The sequence below is a fragment of the Schistocerca piceifrons genome, chromosome 6 (assembly GCF_021461385.2).
Source record: "Schistocerca piceifrons isolate TAMUIC-IGC-003096 chromosome 6, iqSchPice1.1, whole genome shotgun sequence".
NCBI classification, from domain to species: domain Eukaryota; kingdom Metazoa; phylum Arthropoda; class Insecta; order Orthoptera; family Acrididae; genus Schistocerca; species Schistocerca piceifrons.
Genome location: NC_060143.1, coordinates 383,247,337 through 383,270,533, shown reverse-complemented (window position 1 = coordinate 383,270,533; position 23,197 = coordinate 383,247,337). Strand labels below are relative to the sequence as shown.

Below are 23,197 nucleotides of genomic sequence, written 5' to 3'. Positions count from 1 at the left end.
ATTCTTGGATGTCATTGTCAGAAGGAAAGCTGATGCTACACTGGGACACAGCTTCTATCGCAAATCAACTCATACGGAACTATATTTGCAGCCCACAAGTTGTCATCATCCTGCGCAACACAACAGTGTCCTATGCTCTTTGGTGCATGGAGCACGTGTAGTCTCAGATGCCGACAATCTAGCTGGTGAGCTATTCCAACAGAATGGCTATTCCGTTAGGCAGATACGCCATGCATTCCGTTCTAAGCGCACTTGAAGCAGGGATGTAATTGAAGATGCAGAGGCACTCACTGCAACAGCGTTCTTGCCCTGTTTTGGCGGCGAAATAAAACACCCCTTTTGTTTTACATTCCTGTTTTCAAAGTTCCGAAATTCCAATGGTATCTAATAAGTGATTTCGCGTAATACATTAAATCCCATAAAATTTATTATTCCATTTGTTTACTAGTAGGTCATCCTTGTCCAGTACATGTTCGTAATATTTTGCATTTACAAATGAAGCCATAATTAAGAAAATTTAGGTTAGCATTGTTATCTTTCAGTATTTTATATAATATGATGTATATCCTATGTAAAAGTCTTTTTTATTGTATATGCCAGTTTCAGCATAAAATAAGCAAGGTTTTGTGGATAGTTACTCATAAAAATGTTAAGCTTTTAATTGTTAGTTTAATAAAATTGCACTGTACTTTTGTTGACTTGATTGTTAAAAAACGTATAAATAGGAGGAGCACAAGGCTCAAGAATGGACAGTTGGAGACAGTTCTGTGTCGCACGTCTGTGCGATAATGTAATTGTTGTAATACAGTATTGTGACTATGTGTAGCCTGTTATGTGGAGTTGGCTCCCACTAAGAAGAAATGGTGCAGCTTGTCATCAATGAAACACTATAAAACGCCTTGGTACCTGGATTATTTGATGGAATTCACGTAACTTGATCCAGTTAGCATATGAAATCGACCGAGGAAACGACTACTTCAGCAGCAGCAGCAGCAGCAGGAAGCAGATTACTCCGAGTTACACCGAACTAAGATACGTACAAGAAGTCAACTGAACTATATAAGTGTCACTGCAGAACTAATTACTAAAGTGTAATGTTTTGGAAACTGTTCTAGCAGTAAAAATTTGCACTTGTCTCAAAGTAATTCTTTGAGTGGTGGAGGCTAGTGTGATCAGTGAGAAACACCCCCATTATCACATGTTTCTTGATGTCTGTGGAACACGAGAATAACAACAAATTTTTGAGGTTTTTTGTTTAAATCAAATAATTTCTTTTCGATGTTGAAAATTTTCACCCCAGCAAAATTTCACTGTCTTCCCCAAGTAACAATAGTTTCGTTACAGCGACATATCTTCGATAACAAAGGATCCTCAAAAAACACGTCATCAAGTGTGTTCTTCGGCCACCAGCAAAACTGAGAAATTTACTGTGCTCGGTCAAAGGCGATCTTGGCCTTAGGAAACGTGGCGTGTATAAAATACCATGCCAAAGTGAAAAATATTATATTGGACAGACACGCCGAACCGTGCAAGAACGTTGCGTCGGACACCATCGTCATACACGCCTGGGGCAACCTGATAAATCAGCGGTAGCGGAGCATTGCCTGGACACGGGACATCGTATGCTTTACAGGCGGAAATTTTATTCCCAGCGTCATCTTTCTGGGACTGTGTTGTTAAGGAGGCCATACGTATCCGTAGGCGGACAATCATGTCAACAGGGATGCAGGTTTTCAACTAAGCGCCGCCTGGAATCCAGCACTGGCTGCCATTAAATCAAAACGGAAAATAAGAACTTCCGATTCATCACGTGACGCAACGCGCTACTGAGATTTAGTCCAGCCTTTATCAGCACGAGCGTCCGGCAGCACAGTCATTGCCCATAGTGCACGCGCGGAAGGCCTTTCCCTTGCGTGTACATGACTGAAATAATGAACAAGAAGCAACTGTAAACAGTCGGTAGCTCAGTTGGTAGAGCACTTGCCCGCGAAAGGCAAAGGTCCCGAGTTCGAGTCTCGGTCGGGCACACAGTTTTAATCTGCCAGGAAGTTTCATATCAGCGCACACTCCGCTGCAGAGTGAAAATCTCATTCTGGAGTCGTCTGTTAATGTTTTGGGCTATGTTAGACGGCGGCGGGCCCGCGCACTCTGGCTGCAGAAGAAAGTACAGTGTGTTACAGTGTATGCCTGTAGTGCCATCTCCCTTTTTCTTTTACCTCCATGCGGTCGAGTTTAGATTTGTTCTGTGCACCTACGTCAAGCAGTCTCCGACGGCCAATGGACATTCAGTGGTGTTCAGGGTACTCCGCTGTGTGTGTCGTAGCCAATAAGAGCATAAACGTGATCGTAACGAGTTATGTAAAGAATTTTTATTCCGTTTGTTGCGAGTTGCAATCGTTGATGGTGGCGGTAAGTGACAAATTCCACATAAGCAATCAAGAGACATAATTTGCAGAACACACGGTTTCTTGAAGCTCCACACTACTACAACTGTCACTGAACCGACACGTCTTTGTTAAACGCCATTGTTCGTGAATCGGCCTGCAGTAAGTAATAACTAGCCTCTGTAAGAAAATTTACAACAGCTTACCCAAAAAATTAAACCAATAGGAACGTTATCGAATTTCAAAGTCAGACTGAAGCCATATTTAAATGACCATGGCTTCTGCAGTATAGAAGACTTTCCTTAGAAACAGTTCTTCTGTTGTCTGTATGTGTATATAAATAGCTTCAACAACGTTGGCTGAAATAATGCACAATAACATAGCTCTACTGCTGTTTAATATGCTGTAAGTAGTTATCCACAATATCTGGAAACATGCTCATTATGATATTTCATTAATACTGATTTGTCTCTGTCTTATTGGGCTTGTAAAATTTACTGCATTTATCAGTTAATGCAATTAGTGCATAAGACTGACCGACTGCAGCCACTGTTGTTTCATTACACCGTTCCTACAATAACGTATATAATGTTGAGAGCTCGACAGTTCATTGGTTAACTGTTTAAAAAAAGCTTTCAATTGATGGCAATTTCCAAGAAGTGTTGGGTAATGAAGTCGCGCCCCCATTTTGAGCAATAGGCATGTTTTATAATTAAACCGTGGGAGAAAATAGAAGGATCATTGTCCTTTGATTAAATCACGGGAGAAATTTGGTGGATTAATATTTATTAATATTTTGCAGTGTGCGTGCATTATTAATAAAAATAGATCCCTGATTTAGTTGGAGAACATTAATTCAGTGTGCCTTGACAGTCAGGCGTTCGATATACATTGCTCGTAGTGAGGGCTCGACTTCGATACCCAAGACTTATTGCAAATTACCCAATTTATTTTTTTTATGCAAACAACTGAGTGGCATGTAGGATGTTTAATATTGATAAATGTTTCATTTGCCAATTTCTTGGAAACATGTATGTTTTCTTTATAAATAATGTGGTACATAGGCCTATTGGTTTTCCAGTTTCAAATGAATCTTTAAAAGAAATATAGTGATGAAAACTTGATAACATTAACTGTGAAATGCCTCACAAAATTATCCATGAAATGTGTGAAATTTAACAACTGCCGTCACAGCGCATTTCATTCTTATAGTGCAATGTTTGTGTGGCAGTGGGGGGAAACCGCTGAATGCGGGGAGTCTTGGCAATGGCCCGGCTGTTTTCAAAGATTCTTACTACATGCAGACGTTACAGTATATCACGGTCTTGCATAATTTAAGTGCGTCTAGAATAACGCGAGAGGAAGACGAGGTGATGTGGCAACTCTAAGGGAAATTAGCCATTCTAAGGGAAATTGAATTTTCATAAAATCATGTCCATTGATAGAAGCTTGTCGCTTATTCATTTTGAATTTACGTATTATAAGGTATGACACCAAATATTTTAAATGAAACAGAAAATAATATATAGTAACAGGCATTTTTCTGAAGGTTTACATAGTGACCAGTTTTCCCTACATAATTGGTGACATGTCCAGCACTGTTGCAACAGGATCCCATGTTTGTTGTGTTGATTTATGGACAAAGTTTCTACCCATTTTGATGGATTAGTACCAGAAACAATACCAAGCGGCTACAGTAGACCGTTTTCAGGCTAAATATTTAATTAGGCTAAATATGAACTCGTTCAGGTGCCATATCGACATTAATGATTCACAGATGAAACCATCAATCCGAAATGAACAATAAGGCACTACATTTAGAGCCAAAACACATTGTTGTCTAAACATTTATATTTTCCATTTAAGTGAGATAACAAACATAATACACTCTGACACACACAGAAAAAAAGAAACAAACCAACGACGCACCACAAAGGCATTTTCCGAATAGGACGGAAATAGGTATATGTGATGTGCATGTAAGGACGAACAAATGATTACAGTTTCAGAAAAAACGGATTATTTATTCAAGAGAAAGAACTTCACAAATTGAGCAAGTCAATAATGCTTTGGTCCACCTCTGACCCTTATGCAAGCAGGTATAGTGCTTGGCTGATGGAGTTGTTGGATGTTCTCCTGAGAGATATCGTGCCAAATTCTGTCCAGTTGGCACATTAGATCGTCAAAATTCCGAGATAGTCGGAAAGCCTGACCCTAATGTTCGGAACGTTCCCAAGTTGGGTTTGGCAAGCACGAAGACAACCAGCAGAATCTCTCGCCTTGTGCAGGCAGGCATCATCTTGCAGACATGTAAGCTCAGGCCATCTTGGCATGAAGGGCAACAAAATGGGCATAGAATACTGTACCCAAAAACAAAGTTGACACTCGGCACGGCGGCTGCTGGGAGCAATTGTAAAGGCATTTCCTATATACATTCGCTCCCATCAGACACCGCGCGGAGTGTCAACTGTGTCTGCATGTATAATATTGTCGACACACCAGTGTGCTGTTAGGGTACCATGAATGACAACCAAATTCATCCTGTTACGAAACGTAATGGCACTCCACACAGTAGCGGCTGCGGTGTAAGAGTACAACAGTATATGAACACTCTAACTTTTGACACCTTGTGGATTTTTTGGTTTAATGTTGTCAAATCTAATGTAGATGGGGTAATCCGAAATACACAGAACTAAATTTTATGTGCTGTGCTACATATTGCTCCACTAGACTCGGCGAAACTTGGTATCAGGGTCGTGAGCACATCTTCACTTGTGCACGTTTTAAGGAGCTACTGTGCATGTGCAACTGGCGTGACGTAATTGCCTAAAGGGCCAAATACATACAGATTTGATAAACAATGTGAACTGCTAGCCCTTACCACTCAACTACTATGTTACGTCAGTGCTACCTGGTGGTAGAACAGGACATGTATTGCGAATACATAGATAGAAGGATCCTTTATTGTATTATTATATGATAACGGAACAAACACTGGTAGCAGTTAGTTCCGTAAAATATCTGGAAGTATTCGTACGGGATGATTTGAAGTCGAATGATCATATAAAATTAATTGTTGGTAAGGTGGGTGCCATGTTGAGATTCATTGGGAGAGTCCTTAGAAAATGTAGTCCATCAACAAAGGAGGTGGCTTACAAAAGACTCGTTCAACCTATACTTGAGTATTGCTCATCAGTGTGGGATCCGTACCAGGTCGGGTTGACAGAGGAGATAGAGAAGATCCAAAGAAGAGTGGCGCGTTTCGTCACGGGGTTATTTGGTAAGCGTGATAGCATTATGGAGATGTTTAGCAAACTCAAGTGGCAGACTCTGCAAGAGAGGCACTCCGCATTGCGGTGTAGCTTGCTGTCCAGGTTTTGAGAGGGTGCGTTTCTGGATGAAGTATTGAATATATTGCTTCCCCCTACTTATACTTCCCGAGGAGATCACGAATGTAAAATTAGAGAGATTCGAGAGTGCACAGAGGCTTCCCGGCAGTTGTTCTCCCCGCAAACCATACGCGACTAGAACAGGAAAGGAAAGTAATGACTGTGGCATGTAAAGTTCCCTCCACCACACACCGTTGGGTGGCTTGCGGAGTATAATTGTAGATGTAGATGTAGATAGCAGACTTTTATCTACATTTGTCGTGAATCCCGCTAGGTGGTAGCACAATCCATAGATATGCGAATTCACACACTATATTCTAAAATTAGATCGGACATCAGTGTATGTTATAGTTATCAGTGTATGTTATAGTTATACTGAGAGAGAAACCTATTTTGTGGGATTCTGAATGGGATATGGTACATTAAGTTTTGGATTTTATCATAGACTAATCCATCTGAGGCGCTGAGAAATATAAAACAAATCATCGTCGATTGTGAGACCGTAGCATTTATTCAAAGTTGTGGCAACTGTTGATCTTATGGTTTATGTGTATTGTAGGACCACAGTGTACATATATTTGAACATTCATGAAAAGCTGTCTCATTGGTTTCTCTGGTATTCACTTAAGGAGGGAGGGTTGAAGACAGTGTACTTTTGGCCCTTATAGCTCTTAGCGCCTTGTTTGTATTCTAGTCAAGTTATCTTGTTCATAGATAGTACTACTTGAATCTAATCACTTCTGCAAACGGCAGTTTATGTTTGGAGTTGTTTGTCTACTGTGTAGGAATTGGCTTTTGTGTGGAGTATCAATATGAACTCTTTTGAACCCGTATTAAGCTCTAACAGAAAAGAAAATTACCAGGAATTCTTAAATTTCTATCATAGATACAAAAAGATCTATAGGAAGGTGCTGATTGCTGCAAAAAAGTCATTTAATGACAAAATAATGTATAATGCAGAGAATAAAAGCAAAGCAGTCTGGGATGTTATAAAAAAGGAAATGCGGGGAGGCAAACAAACTCAGAATAATATACTAAAGGAGGGGGATGAAGTAATAAATGATCCACAGCACTTAACAAATTATGTAAACGAGCGTTTTTCAAGTATTTCAGAGAAGTTGCAGCAAAAATTCCCCCAAACAAATATAACACCTGTAAATAATGTTGCACTAAATACAATGATGTTACTTCCAACCACAGAGACTGATGTCAGAAAAACAATTCAAAAACTAAAAAATTAAGTCAGTAGGCGTAGATGAAGTACCAATGTGTGTGCTGAAACAATGCATAGGGATTATACAAGGCCCTTAACAAATATAATAAATGAATCCTTCACATCAGGGGCATTTCCAGAGCAGTTAAAACAGTCAAGAGTTGTGCCTTTGCTCAAGAAAGGTAATGCAGAAGACATAGGAAATTACCGGCCCATTTCCCTACTGTCAGCATTCTCGAAACTAATAGAAGCACTTATGAAAGACAGATTAATGAATTACCTGGATAAATACAATCATTTAAGCGAATCACAGTTTGGATTCCAAAGTGGCAAAAATATGGAGTCAGCCATAGTAGAATTCACAAAAGTTGTACTTGAAGCTCTTGATAAAGATGAGTGTATCACAGGCATATTTTTGGATCTTTCTAAGTTGTTTGATACAGTAGACCATAAGATTCTATTAAATAAATTAGAAGCATTAGTTATAAGAGGGGTAGCCAATGACTGGTTTCGATCATACTTAACAGACAGGGTACAAAGAGTAGAGATAACACACACCTCAAATTGATCCAAACATTTAGGAAAACACTTATTAATATAGGGGTTCTGCAAGGTAGCATATTAGGACCAATACTGTTCCTGATATACATTAATGACTTTCCCAGTAGTGTTACTCATGGTGAAAAAATCCTCTTCGCTGATGACAGCAACATTATAGTCAGTGAGAAAACAAAAGAACTCCTTGCTGAGAAAGCAAATGAAACTCTCAAGGAAGTTTGTGATTGATCAATAAGTAATAAAGTGACATTGAACATAAAGAAAACTAATGCCAAGAATTTCAGTTTGAAGAGGAAAAATGACGATGTTAAATTAAATGTTGATGGCACCTCTATAGACTGTGTAACAAATACAAAATTTCTAGAATGAATATTGATTCTCAGTTGAAGTGGTGTGAACACACAAAGGTACTTGCAAACATAATGTCATCAGCATGTTATGCCATTAGAATCCTGTCATCAGTGTGTAACATGCAGTGTCTTTTAGTTACATATTATTCACATGTACACTCACTTCTTAGCTATGGAATTCCTTTTTGGGGAACAAATGCTCAAAATACGAACACAATTTTCAAATTCCAGAAAAGAACCATAAGAATAATAACCATAATACTAGTTGAGCTCATTGTAAAGATCTGTTCAGAACACTGGGGATTTTAACTGCTTCATGGGAATACATTTACCAGTCAGTTGTACACATCAAAAATAACATTGGTAATTACTGCACAAACAGCTCTGTCCAAGACCATGCAACAAGAGATAGACTCAGCTTACATTTACCAAGAAAAAATAAACATAAAACTCAAAACAGCATTTTCTACCAAGGAATAAGACTGTACAATAAATTACCAAAAGAGATTAAAGAAATCGCCAAAATACACTTATTTAAAAAGGCAGCTAAAAGGTGCCTGTTATGCAATACATTTTATACATTGAAGAATTACTCAGCTAAAACAGAATAGGGGTTTGATAAAAATGTTATACAAATAAATAATAATAATAATAATAATAATAATAATGATTATAAAATGTCCAACATTACACATAACACCTTCACTTTATGTTTTTTCCTTCTTTTTTTCCTTTCTAGTAATACTTACCCCCAAGTTATGCATAGCACAATACCAACACCTCTTCCTCTTTAGGAGCTCTGTGTGTGTGTGTGTGTGTGTGTGTGTGTGTGTGTGTGTGTGTGTGTGTGTGTGAGCAGGACCTCTTTGATTGTTATCTGCAACACCCATACAGCACATCGTTATGTCAACAATACTGTATGCACTGATTTGTTACCCTTCAAGGCAAACCATCCTGGGCTTACTTTTCAGATAGGTAATGCTCAGGCGCACATGGAAACAGTTTGTATTGCTTGTCTTTGTACTAGCAAAACCCTGGCTTGGCCAGCAAGGTCACCAGATCTCTTCCAAATTGAAAACACTTGGAACATTATGGGCAGGGCATTCCAACCATCTCTAACATACCAGTTGGACATAATTTAGCATGATACCTCTCAGGAGGAAACCTGTCAACTCTATCAATCAGTTCCAAGATGAATAACAGCTTGTGCAAGGACCAAAGGTGAATAAATCATCCAATTTTTATGATATTGTAATCATTTGTATTGCATTCAGGTACTTCCTTCATAATGTAAGTTATATTACAACAGACAACTGGAAATAAGAAAATGTTTTTCTAAAAAACAAAAAAACAAGTTTCTTCTGTCAAACTGACTGACAACAATAATGGTGTATTCTAGAACTAATCTGACCATCTCTGAGCAGGCAGCACCAATACTCAAGGCAAAGAATATGTAAAGGTCACTTTTCATACACTGCCAGTAATAGGAGTTCTTACTGACAGAGCTCTTCACCTTGGATATTAGATGGTAGCTCAGCTTTTATAGCAGACACTGACTCCTGTATTCATTTAACACAGTCCAACACCTCCAGCATGGAGTCATAACTGACATGTGCTTATACTTCAGATATTCTGTAGAAGATGTTGACTGAGTGAGACTCTGTAATTTACAAATTTCTTTATATGTTCACAAAATCCATAATTAGTTTCCTTATGCATGGGAATGGGTCTGCACAGACAACTTCAGCGGTAAATATCATTGTAAGTATCATGCATCTACCTGGAGGCGTTCCACAGCCCCAAAGGGTTCTTCCACAATGTGTGGCCCAACATCTCAGACAATGGTTTTAACATGTTTACTATTGGATCATTGCACTAATCAGTGATATCAACAGAGACCCATTGGTAGCTATTGACATTACTGGAATCACTTTTCACTTGCAAAGTCTTAACACTGGCATATTTAATTGGCCTGGCGCCTAACCTAAATGGTAATTTCACATGACTGAATCTTTCACTTGTCAGTGGCATGCTCATTGCAATAAAACTTCTTGAAAGATTGAAACTGCTGGCAAAATTGGGGCTCAACTGTATAAGAATAGAAGAAAGATAATGCTAGATAAAGCATGAGGCTTAGTTGGCACTGTTTCAATAAACGATTTCCAATCATAAACTTTAAAATCTAATGGCATAGCTCATAGCAACTTGCAATGACATATGTTCCAGAGGTCTGGATCACCAAGCCAGCTCCCTGTGTGTACGACTACTGAAGGAGTTAGCACATCAAGGACGCACAATCATCTGTTCTATCCACCAGCCAGGTGCAGCTGTCTTCAAGCAATTTGACCAGGTTGGTTCAAATTGCCTTCAATTTATGCATAGTTAGCCACTACAATGACGACCAGTGGCAGAATGCTTACTTACACTTCCTATGGTAAGTGCCTTGGTACAAATACTGTGACTGGGAGCCGCTTAGGCATGTTACCTACACTGTCAGATTTGTAGACCAAATGTACAGTGCCAGTAACCATGATTATGCTTTTACACTGTAGCATTTAATGTGTGTTGTTGGAGGGCATTTGAGATGAGAAATTTAGTGCTGTTACATAGCCTACTCATCTAAAAGAGGACTAAGGATGTTCCTAGGCTTGAGATTCCCATTTTCAGCCAAATGAGTATGGGTATTATTATCTTGGAGAGAGCATTCCTCTGATAGGATCTGTACTTGTGCCCTTAAATGACAGAATTACAAAAAGTCCTTCCTAAGCCTTAATAGTTAGCTTTACTTTCAATGTGACCAACACCCACACTGAAAACAGCAATGTGACTGCCCACACTATTACAAAACCTCTGTCCAGATACTCAGTTGGATAACAACAACCAAGACTCTACTCTCCCCATGGTACTCCCATACCTAAATACATTTTATGCTAGACAACAGTGCAAAAGCAGAGTTAACTGACAACATTATATACCTATTTCCATTTGGTCAGCAGTCAAGTGTTTGGGCTTCTTGAACCACTGAAACTGTTTCTTCTGTTCATCAGTTAAGAACAGGTATTCCAACAACAGCTCTACCTCGAATGTGTTGGGTACATTGCTCCACTTGCACCATTAGTGTTATGCCAACAACCAAACCATTATTCTTGCACCATTTAGTCAGTTCATAAATCAATGATAAATGATTTTTGTTTTTACTTTTAACACTGCCATTTTTACATCTACATCTATACTCTGCAAACTACTGTGAGGTGCATGGCAGAGGGTACATCCTGCTGTACCAGTTATTAGGGTTTCTTGCTGTTCCATTCACATATGGAGTGTGGGAAGAATGACTGTTTGAATGCCTCCTGTGTGCACAGTAATTATTCTAATCTTATTTCATGATGCATATGTGAGTGATGTTTAGGGACTGTAATATATTCCTAAAGTCATCATTAAAAGCCAGTTCTTGAAACTGTTAACGGGCTTTCTCATGATAGTTTACATCTATCTTCAAGAAACTTGCAAATCAGTTCATTCAGTATCTCTGTGACACTCTCCTATGGATTAAACAAATCTGTGACCATTTGTGCTGTCCTTCTCTATATATGTTCAATATCTTCTGTTAGTCCTGTATGGTATGGGTTCCACACACTTGAGCAATATTCTAGAACCAGATTCTATAGTTATCCTTTGTTAAAATAATAATGTCTAGTGAAATTTTGATTAGTAAATATTCAACAGTTCTAGAATCAGAAGTTTCTATTAGTTGGCTTATTTGAAATGTAAAGGTCTGTATTTTTCCAGGATCTAGGACCTGCTGCCAGTTTCTTGATCAAGAAGCTACATTATCAGGAGGAGACATGATATTTGCACACTCTCCTTCAGATAACACTCAGATGCTGACGACACCATCATCTTGATTAAAATCTGAATTTACAAAAGTGGCATTCATCTACAGTACATTCCCAGAGATAACTCTGTGTCACTTGTGACTCTATATGGGTAATCATTTCATAGTGTCCTCTATCAACCACTACTCAGACGTCAGTCAAATGAATGTCTTATCACCCAGTGAGTTTCCTTTCCTTTATTTAAATTAGTACTAAGAAGTTATGTCCCATTATATTCGATTATTGATATGTCAGTTAGATTCCGAAGACTTGTAAAAAGTAAACAATGACAAGTGTGACTCTATTCAGAGTATATGATGAGAAATCTCGAACTCAGTGCATTGCTCTTTTACGTGAAACCATTAACCATTTCCTGAAGTTGAATCAATTGCACCACCAAAAAAATTTTTTTTTTGTGGTAGTAGTAGTCATGGTGGTGTTGGTGGTGGAGGTTGAGGTGGAGGTGGTGGTGGTGGTGGTTGTGTTGGTGGCAGCAGCTGCCTTTATATTGTCACATCATCATACTGTTTCAAAATTATGGAATTATTTTTGCTGGTAGAGCCATTTGGAAATCTCAGTGTAGTTTCCTACTACTCTTGAGCAATTGATTACTTGTTCAAAATTTCCAGAAGCTACAACTTCCATGCTTATCTTTTTGTCATATAATTTTGAAACTTATTCATTACTCAAGTACAGTGTCTTCATAATAAGCACAGTATTGACATTCAAAAGAGACTACTTTCTGTAACTAAGATGTACTTGAAAATGTATGGGTTGCTTTCACTACCAGTAAGATCTTTAAGGTTCTGATATGGTTTTGTAAACCGGTATTTTCTAATGGCTGAACTGAAAGTGTATTTCCCTTAAAGTAAAGCTGCTCACATTCAGCTCCTGGTGAAGCATATTAATTTTATTACCCAGTGACGTCCTTGCCAGCATACAGAGCATGGCTCAGTAAAACATTGTCTAGTTGTTGCTGCTGTTGTTGTTGATGTTGATGTTATTTTGGTGGTCTTCAGTGCCAAGACTGATATGTTGCAGCTGTCCATGCTAGTTTATCCTGCAAGCCTCTTCTTCTCTGTATAACCTCTGTAACCTACATTCATTTGAATCTAATTACTAAAGTCAAACCTTGCTCCACCTCCATATTTTTACCCCTCCTTCCTACCCCAACCACCACACTTCCTTCCATCATCAAACTAATGATTTACTTCTTGATTTCTAAGGATGTCTCCTACTAATAACACCATTCTTTTAGTTTGTATCATAAATTTGTTTCCTCACCAATTTTATTTGGTGTCACCTCATTAGTTATACAGTCTACTCATCTGCCTCCAAAATTCTTCTGTAGTGCCTGTTGCTGAGACCTTAAAAGTGGAGTTGGGACAATTGAAGCATAAGTAATATGGCTACTATATGATTAAATTATGCTTAATGACTGCTTCATCTTGGCAAAACTCAGATCCCAACTCTTCCTTAACTTCATCCTCAAAGAATATATTGCAATTTCAATGAGCCACACTACCGCCGTGTTGAACATTGTTCTGACAGATAACTACATCCTTGAATGTTACATATTACATGTCATTATTGGCACACTTTGTAACACTTTTGTCACATGGTACTAACATTTGTGACACAAGTAATGGTTTTCCATCTGTTGGTAGAAGTACATACCATAGAAATGCACAAGAGAAAGACTCCAGCTCACTAGAAACATGACTGAGATGTTCTTTTCAGACATCAATGGAAAAAGGAAATATAAAAATTTAGTCCCAAAATGTAGTCAGTACACATATATACATCACATTCTATAAATCCCAATTTAAAGAAGACGCATAAAGAATGTACTGTTTCATCATGATCTTGTGTGGTAGGAAAAACAAATTTAATGAGCAACATCAAAACATAAGGGGCATTATTAGATAAGAAGACAGTATTCCAACATCATTACAAAAATAATGTTGTTTTCTGTTTTTTATAAGTGTCAGAAAATCATTTGCAGATGACAGAGACTGAATAAATACATTGAGATGGATGAAGCTCAGTTGAACAGTTGTCGGACTAACAAGAGAAAAAGTGGTAGTTATTTGCCTCATTATGTGTTTGCAATATGAAGCCTTGCATCTTAAAGAGTATTGTACTGAACATGTTTCTGAATTCTGTACCTCTTAACATTTTCATAAATGTAGTAAAGTGACCCAGATAGTGGAGCAGTTACGAAAAGGAAATTCCTCAAACAAAATTTACCAACTACAAAGTAGATTGCTAAGAGTTTGAAGAACAGTCAGAAAAGTGGTAGTGCATAAGGCTTCCCATGTTAACTTATTGGCAGGTAGCACTGACTGTAAACAGTTGGAGCTTTTGGTAGTTCTCATTGGCTTGATCCTGATATTAGCATCTTAAAACAGAGATCTACCAAGGCAGTTATTTATTTGCAAACCATTTCTAAATGGAACAGTTTACCATGACACAAATACAAAATCAGTGATAAATTATTTCTTGTATCACTATGGTAGCAGAGATGTCTCATGAGAAGTTTATTTCAACTGACATAGAAAATATATAAAGAAGTATAAAAAACAATAGCCAGTATTGAGAACACTTAGATGAAATATGGAGTAGGTCCAATAAAAATGTTAAATCTGGCAAATACTGAACCCATTCTGCCTACAAAATAGACAAATACAGTTTACACTCATATACAAATTAATATTACTACAAACAAAACTAGGCTCTGCAGGTGGAAAAAGCAGTAGCTAATGCAACATCAGGAACCATTAAGAAAGATCTTCAAATAAATGGAAGTTCTATAGACTATGAACGTATAAAAATTGTAGGTTAAATGTGTAACTTGTTTTTATTCACTTGCATTTGCATTTCAGAGACCAGATAAAACTTATTATATTAGTATAATCCCATCTAGATTTGATATAGAGGTAGTAGCAGTAGCAGTAGTAGTAGTAGTAGTTTATTCATCCAGCAACAATGTATATATTTCATCAAAAAACATAGTATAACAAAAATGAGATAAGGTGTACAGTTTCCTACATAATACAATGGTTCATTGTACACATTGCAATATTTTTGGGCAATACAACTTTGATTATTGTAATAATATAAAAGTATGAGAAAGATTATTTACATGAAATACATTACAAGTAAATAATTGACTTAACACTTTTGTTTGGGGCGTTTTACTTGAAATTCATTACAAGTAAATAATTGATTTAACACTTTTGTTCAGAAAAATTAACATTGAGGCTGTGGCGAGCATTTGATTTATGGTACTATTAACATATGGTAAATGAATGTAGTTACTTGCTACAAGGTTACTGCAGATATTCATTTACACTATAACAGCAGTTGGTCATTACGAATTAAAATATAGCTTCCTTGAATGCATATAATGATTTTATTTCTTTTAGCTGAGTTGAAAGTTTGTTGTACAAAATAGTAACCTGAATGTTGGTTTGTTTTTGTGTTAAAGCCTTGTTTACTCTTTTTATGTGGATGTCATTGCTCATTCTTGTATTGTATGAGTGAGGATCTGAGTTGGTTTTGTAATTATCAATGTGCATTTTTATATCAACAACACTTTTTTATATAGAGGCATGGTAAGGGTAGAATATTTAGCTGTTGAAATAACTGTTTGGAAGGTATTAGAATTTTACTGTTTGAAATTATTCTAACAGCTCACTTTTGTATGGTGAAGATGGTTTTCATGTTTGCCTAATTATGACCCCAGAGCTCTGGTTAGGCCATAAGTGATAGCAGAATGGATGTGAGCAAAGTAGACAGTTCTGCTACACTCCCTGCTACACACAGTACTAATAATGCAAAACAAGCAGAGCTTAACTTGTTAGTGAGATAGAGAATGTGGGCTTTCAAGTCTAAATTTTCATCAATTTGCACACTTAAGAATTTTGTGGCAGCTACCCTTTCAGTTTGTTTATTTTGAATCTTGAGGTTCACATCATGATTAGACTGTTTTCCTGTAATGTGTACATATTTAGTTTTTGATATATAAAAACAAAGATGAGGTGACTTACCGAACAAAAGTGCAGGCAGGTCGATAGACACACAAACAAACACAAACATACACACAAAATTCAAGCTTTCGCAACAAACTGTTGCCTCATCAGGAAAGAGGGAAGGAGAGGGGAAGACGAAAGGAAGTGGGTTTTAAGGGAGAGGGTAAGGAGTCATTCCAATCCCGGGAGCGGAAAGACTTACCTTAGGGGGAAAAAAGGACAGGTATACACTCGCACACACGCACATATCCATCCACACATACAGACACAAGCAGACATATTTAAATATGTTAAATATGTCTGCTTGTGTCTGTATGTGTGGATGGATATGTGCGTGTGTGCGAGTGTATACCTGTCCTTTTTTCCCCCTAAGGTAAGTCTTTCCGCTCCCGGGATTGGAATGACTCCTTACCCTCTCCCTTAAAACCCACTTCCTTTCGTCTTCCCCTCTCCTTCCCTCTTTCCTGATGAGGCAACAGTTTGTTGCGAAAGCTTGAATTTTGTGTGTATGTTTGTGTTTGTTTGTGTGTCTATCGACCTGCCAGCGCTTTTGTTCGGTAAGTCACCTCATCTTTGTTTTTATATATAATTTTTCCCACGTGGAATGTTTCCTTCCATTATATTTAGTTTTTGAAATATTTAAGGTTAGCATGTTCTGTTCAAACCAGTTTTGTATGTATTCCAAAACCCTGGTTGCAGATGTTGGCAATACCCTATTTATGTCTGTTCCAACAATATTTGTCTCATCAGCAAACAAAGTTATGTGTGTACCTCTGATTGGGATCTTGATATCATTAATATATATATATATAAGAAATAAGAGAGGTCCTAGAACACTCCAATTGGTACAGTCTCCATGTCTGATCTGTACACAATGCTTTGGTTTTTATTGTCTGCTGAGGTAATTTCTACTGCCTGCTTTCTATTGTGGAGATATGACTGAAACCATTTTAATGCAACTCCTCATATACCTATAGCTTCTAGTTTGTCATGATCAACAGTATCAAATGCCTTTGATAAGTCCAAGTTTATTCCTATTGTACTGTTATTTCTGTAATGTCCTATTACAATGTTTTCAATGAATTGGGTAATTTCTGTTTCTGTATTCATCCTTTGAGAAAACCACATTGCTTTACAGACAAGAGATTGAATTTTTCAAGGTAATTTGTAATTATATTTTTCATGACAGTCTCTACTATTTTTGAAATACAGATAAAAAAGATATTGGTCAATAGTTTCCTACTTCATATATATTACCCTTTTTATACAATGGTTTTATTTTTGAAATTTTTAATCTTTGTGGGAATGCCCGTTCTGTTAATGATATGTTTATGATATGTGAGAGTGGTTCTGCTGTGATACTAGCACATTTAATTGTGACTGTACCTGGTACCTCGTCAGTTCCAGAGGACATTTTATTCTTCATTTTTTTAAATTATCTTAAGAACATCTAATTTATTTGTGGGACACAGTGATATTGAATTATTACTTTGTTCTCGTTGAACTGTGGTACTACTATTACTAGCAAAATTTTTCTCAGATTGACTGGAGTGTTTATGAAATAATCATTTTTGTAATTTGCTAGAGTACCATTTCTCAGTAACATGCCACTATCATCTTTTAAAACAATGTCATCCTGCTTTTTAACACGTTTGTTTGTTTCCTTTTTTACTATATTCCATATTGCTTTCGACTTGTTTGCTGTCCCTTTGATTACTTTGTCATTGTGTATTGTCTTGGCTGTTTTAATTACTTTCTTATAAATTTTCTTATATGTCTTAACATATTCTGCAAAGTGATCATCTTGTTTGTCTTTTCTCAGTTGATTGAGAAGTTGTAGCTTTTGACTGGATACTCTGATAGCATGTGTTATCCACTGGCTGCTGTTTCTTGGCATGACATTAATTCTTGTCAATTTTTTTGAAAACACATCTCAAATATGAACATGAAACTATTACAAAATGCATTGAATGATTCATCAGTTGATGATTTCGAGTACACATATTCCCAGGTTTTTTTTTTTTTTTTTTGCTAACGATCGGATAAAAATATTAACCTTTTCTGGGTAGAAGTGCCTTTTATATTCCCAATTGTACTTAACCAACTCAGGTACAGAAAAATTTATGCTTGTTAGTAGTGTGTTGTGGTGTGAAAGACCTAAGTTTACATTTTGTGCCTCAGTAACATCATTTTCGATATTTGTGAAGATATTATCTAATAGGGATGAAGATGACTGTTATTCTAGTGGGGTCTGTGAAGAGTAGTTTCATTTGAAAGGTGTTTAGTGACTCAAAAGCTGCCTTTTTTTCATTTTCAATTAACAGGTTGATGTTAAAATCCCCACATAGTAATAAGTTCACTTCATTTTTATACAAAATGCTTAGAACTGCTTCCAAATTTTTAAAAAACATGTTTTTGTCACCTAGTGGTGACCTGTATATTGATATGACAATTAGATTTTTACACTTCTCAGATTTTAGCTCTATGGCACATGATTCAAAATGTTCCTCGATATTTGGATGGTATGTTTCACATCTAACTTCAGGCTGCAGCCCAACCCTAGTATATATGCATACTCCACCATTTTTACAAACAATGCAGCAATAATGAGATGCTAATTCAAAATTGCTTATATTTATAAGACTTAATTCACTGACCCTGCACCAATGTTCTGATAAACAATTATAAGAGATATTGACAAAGTAGTTTAGGGTGACTTCTAATTCTAACACTTTATTCTTGAGACTCTTTATGTTTTGACTTATTATCTTGAAAGTTTTGCAAGTATTTGTTATTTTGTCAATACCTGGTGAAGTGCTGCTTTGTTGCCGATTTTTGATCCTTACTGCAATTTTTCAGGCTGTTTTGTCACAATCTCTTCCTTTTCTTTGTTTGGTGCCATAAAAAATCATCACTAAGTGAAGCAGCTGTACCTAGCCTTTGGCTCCTAAGGCAGTGTTGATCAGTTGCTACTGTTGTTGGAAGTTCAGTGGCCTCTGCTGTTGGTGACATGCTTTCTCATACAGTGACTTTTTTTTTTACTGTTTCCGCTGGAGGTGGGGCTGCTGCTGTAACTGATGTTGGTTTTCTCTCAGCTACTGACAGTTCCTCTGCTGTTGTTTTAGGTTTAGTTGTTATTGCTGTTTCTTCTGTTGTTGTTGTTGTTGTTGTTGTTGTTGTTGTTATTGTTCTTGTTGTTGTTTTTTGTTGGTGTTGTCGGTGGTGGTGGTAGTGGTGGTGGTGGTGGTACTCCTGCAGGTGACGTTATGCCTAAAAAAATTCTTGGTGTGTTTGCTGAATATGGCTTCTGCTTCTTGGTGATGATCAAGTGCTGAAGTTATTTTTGGAGCTTGCAAAGTTTGTGCTTCATTCGCCACTGTCCTTTTTGGCTTGAACCATTTCGTAATTTGAGGCTGTTTTATGCTTGTTCCTGGCCTACTGGATTTAAACCACTTCATAATTTGCAACTGATTGGAGGCTTTACTGTTTGCTGCTCACCAAAAACGGTTTGTAATTTGTCTTAGATTGCTACTTATCCTGGTTTCTTTGTTGTCAGGTGAGACACTAGTAAATATTTTATAAGCAAGAACCTCTTTTCCTGATGCATTTAAATGAAGGTAGTGAGCTGTATAGAAGCTTCACTCTAAAATGTTTGTGTCTATAACATCAACATTCTGGAAATGAGTACATATTTCTGCAAAACTCTTGTTAGTGACACTAATTTCATGGTTTACCAATTACCAACTCTGTAAGTCATGACGCTGTGGGACATTCACAAAGAGAACATTTGTACGAGTTGAATTATTTAGACAATTTCTTAGTTCGTCGATAGTCTTGTATGATACATTTCTATAAACTTCCAAAACTCCTCTGAACAAAACAACAAAATCATCCGTAGTCAAGCTAGTTACTTCATTAAATTTTGTTAGGTTTGTTAGTTCTTGCAATGGGGCCCCAGGCTTCAAGAATCCAGGTGCCATGAAGTTGTATTTTTCTGCTAACACTGAGGAGTTTCCCCAAACATGACTATCTCCTAATACACAGATCTTCTCATGTTTTCCAATTTTCCCACTCGGGGGATCAGTTAGCAATGGTCTGTTTACTTTACGCGATTCATTTCTAAACTTTTTGGCTCTGACTGGCATGTACAAAGAATCTTCAGCAGTGTACTCACTAAAGTTTTTATGCACTTCTGGTTGACTGTTTTTAAGCACTAAAGTTTCACTGTTTTTACACACGGAATTTTCAATTAGCAACAGCCTGTTTACTTTTTGTGATTCATTTCCAAACTTTTCAGCTCCAACTGGTGTGTTCAATGAATCTTCAGCAGTTTACTCTGTCTCCATATTCCTTTCTAATCAATCTATCACTAGAAAAATATATTCTAGAAAAATATATTCTATAAATTTGTTATCAGAAATAATGTGACTGAACATAAAATAAAATTAAGCTTTAAACTGAAAACTTAGTACATTTTTCTCTATTCTTTGCTTTGAGAAGACAAAACTAACAGGCAGCTGGAACTCCATAATACATAAATTTAGATAACTTTTACCAATATGGTAAACAGTGTTTATTTTGAATTTCCCTGAATTTTGTAGAATTAATTTTAAGATTGGATAATGAACATCTCACTTAACTTTGGAGAATCCTGTGTTATTTTAATCAGTTGGATGAATTTGTTGTACTTGTGCTATCGCATTTCTCTAACTTTGTGTTTGCTAAATGTAAAGAAATTGACTGTTCAGTTAACTTAGCTCAAAAATTACATGAGAGCTTATTTCTGGCTTACATCAGTTTCCTAAATGTAATTTAAAATTATTTAACTTCTGTTTGTAATCTCTTAATGCATTTTCTTTTACTGACAGTTGTATGTTATGACTACTGGGCGATGTGCATACCAAGGGGCAACAAACAGACTGCTTCCATTCCTTGATGCTGTTGGCTTTGAGTGTCCAGTGCATTATAATCCTGCAGATTATGGTAAGATTGTTGGAACAAAACTTAACAGATTCAACTTTGGGTAGACCACTATCAATTTATAACTTTATGTAATTATTACATTATTTTCAAATGTGTGTGAGATTGACTTAGTAATGCAGTTTTTGACATGTTATTTTTCTTCACATTATTGTAAACAGAATGCAAGAGGCATAGTTATTTCATGAAGTGCGTTAATCAAATATTCAGAATTCTAGTTTGAAAAGATTTATATGATTCTTCTTTTCTACTGACATCAGAATCAAAACTGTGTTCTGGACTGAGACTAGAACTCAGGACTTTGCACTTTTGCAGGGAAGTGCACTTGCCCTCAGAAGGCAAAGGTCCAAAATTTGAGTCCCAGTCGGGCACACAGTTTTAATGTGCCAGGAATTTAGTATCAGTGACACTCTGCTGCAGAGTGAAAATTTCACTCTGTGATTCAGAATCTTCAGAAACAGCCCTAATTTATTGAAGTATTATAACTCAGCTTTTGTTGTTTGCAGTTATTGAAATTCTGCATGACAGCTCCAAAGAGACCATTGATCAACTGGTCAACAGAGTGAAAAATGGAAAATGTTTGATTACTGACCCAGAAGCAAAATCATCATGTAAGTGGTAACTTCAATCAACAATTTGTTCAATGTTGTGCCTTATTTAAAATATGTTAATTAGCCATATTTCATAAAACTGAGATAACAGCTACAGACATCTTGTGGTGAGATTTTAGAAGTACAGTTTAACAGTCATTAGGCAAATTCTTTGAACCACAAATGCTGACTTGTTTTTCTGTTTTACAGGTTCTTTCTCCTCTCAAGAGCTGAGCCTTACTGAAAGCCAAGAAGACTGGACAGAAAAAAAACTAAGTACAAAATGCACTCCATTTTTTGTGCAGTTTTCAGTATTGTGGCAGAGAACAACAATTCAGATTATGAGAAGTAAGGTATAATAAATTTAAATATGCTAAAACAAACACCTGTAAATTATGTTTGACTTTTTCATTTTAACAACTTTGTTAGCTTATTTGTTTTTCTTCATTAAATTACATTAAGATTTCCTGAGTTGTATTTCTCAATTCAGACTACAAAATTACACACTTGACTCTTACCTTTCAGCACTTCTGAGGTCTTTATCTTGGCCACATTGGTCTGTTTTACAAGAAGGGAATATTGATTCTGAAAAACAAATGTTCACAAATGGCTGTGTGTATCACAGTTTGTCTCTAGAGAGTTTTTCCTTATCCTGTGCATAACTGAAACCACAATTATCATCAGTATTTTCTGACATTGTAGTATGGCTTGTGTCGGCCCACCTGGTTAGCCGTGCGGTATAAATACACTGCTTTCCGGATGGGAAGGCATGTTGGTCCCCGGCATGAATCCACCCAGCAGATTAGTGTCGATGTCCAGTGTGCCAGCCAGTCTGTGGATGGCTTTTAAGGCAGTTTTCCATCTGCCTCAGTAAATGTGGGCTGGTTCCCCTTCTTCTGCTGCAGTTACACTGTGTCAGTGATAGCTGCACAAACACTTTCTCCATGTACGCGTACACCTTAATTACTCTACCATGCAAACAGTGGGGTTACACTCATCTGGTGTGAGATGTTCCTGGGGACCGAACTGCACAATAACCCTTGGTTCGGTGTGGGGCAGTGGTGGGGTGAATGGACTGCTGTTGGGTTGTGTACCACAGTGGGCTATGGCAGGAATGAAGCCTCTCCATTGCCTCTAGGTCCCCAGTTCAATACAATACAACGGCTTGTGTCAAACTGCCCTCCCTTAATTACCAGTACTATTAAAGCATCTCAAGCATGTGACAAATTCCTGAAGATCTAGAATGACTTCCATAAATTGCAAAGTTCATTTCACAAGTTGCATAAATATCAGTCAGTGAAAGTCCACCTTTAGAAAGCACGATACAATTGTGGTACTTATTAATTCCAACAAGTAGAGAGAGGTTACAAAAGAATTAACATGTATACTCATCTTTGGTCAAAGTCAGCTGTAAAAAATTAGTGTACGACATGGGGCACGAAATGTGTTACCATTTTGTTTTTTAATATAAACTTTATTGTCAATATAATCTGAAAGGAACATATACTACAATGAAGAGCCATCCATGGAGATTTGTTATATCTCAGCGCATGCTCAATATGTCCACCATTTTGTTTCCTAGCTTCCTTCAAACGAACACTTAAGTTAGTGATTACCTTACGACACATGTCTTCCGTAATTTCACTGCAAGTTTGAAGAATAAGTCTTCTGAGCTCCATTAAATCACGTGGACGTTTCGGGGAAAATTTTTTGCTTTAGGTACCCCCAAAGGAAAAAGTCACATGGATTGAGGTCTGGACTATTGAGGGGCCAATTTTGTCTGTCATTGAAGCGACCTGGAAACCTGAGTGAAATGATCCGCAT

The 23,197-nt window shown here is 37.0% G+C and overlaps 1 protein-coding gene across 1 annotated transcript in view; it reads left to right on the top strand.

Annotated features, from left to right (window-relative positions):
- LOC124803005 (ATP-binding cassette subfamily G member 4-like) overlaps nt 1-23,197 on the top strand; it is a 410,627-nt gene that overhangs the window by 361,610 nt on the left and 25,820 nt on the right. Inside the window, exons 6-9 of the mRNA XM_047264112.1 lie at nt 10,121-10,244; nt 20,672-20,786; nt 21,290-21,394; nt 21,584-21,726. Of these exons, the coding sequence (XP_047120068.1) occupies nt 10,121-10,244; nt 20,672-20,786; nt 21,290-21,394; nt 21,584-21,726 (487 nt within the window). The remainder of the gene's footprint in view (nt 1-10,120; nt 10,245-20,671; nt 20,787-21,289; nt 21,395-21,583; nt 21,727-23,197) is intronic.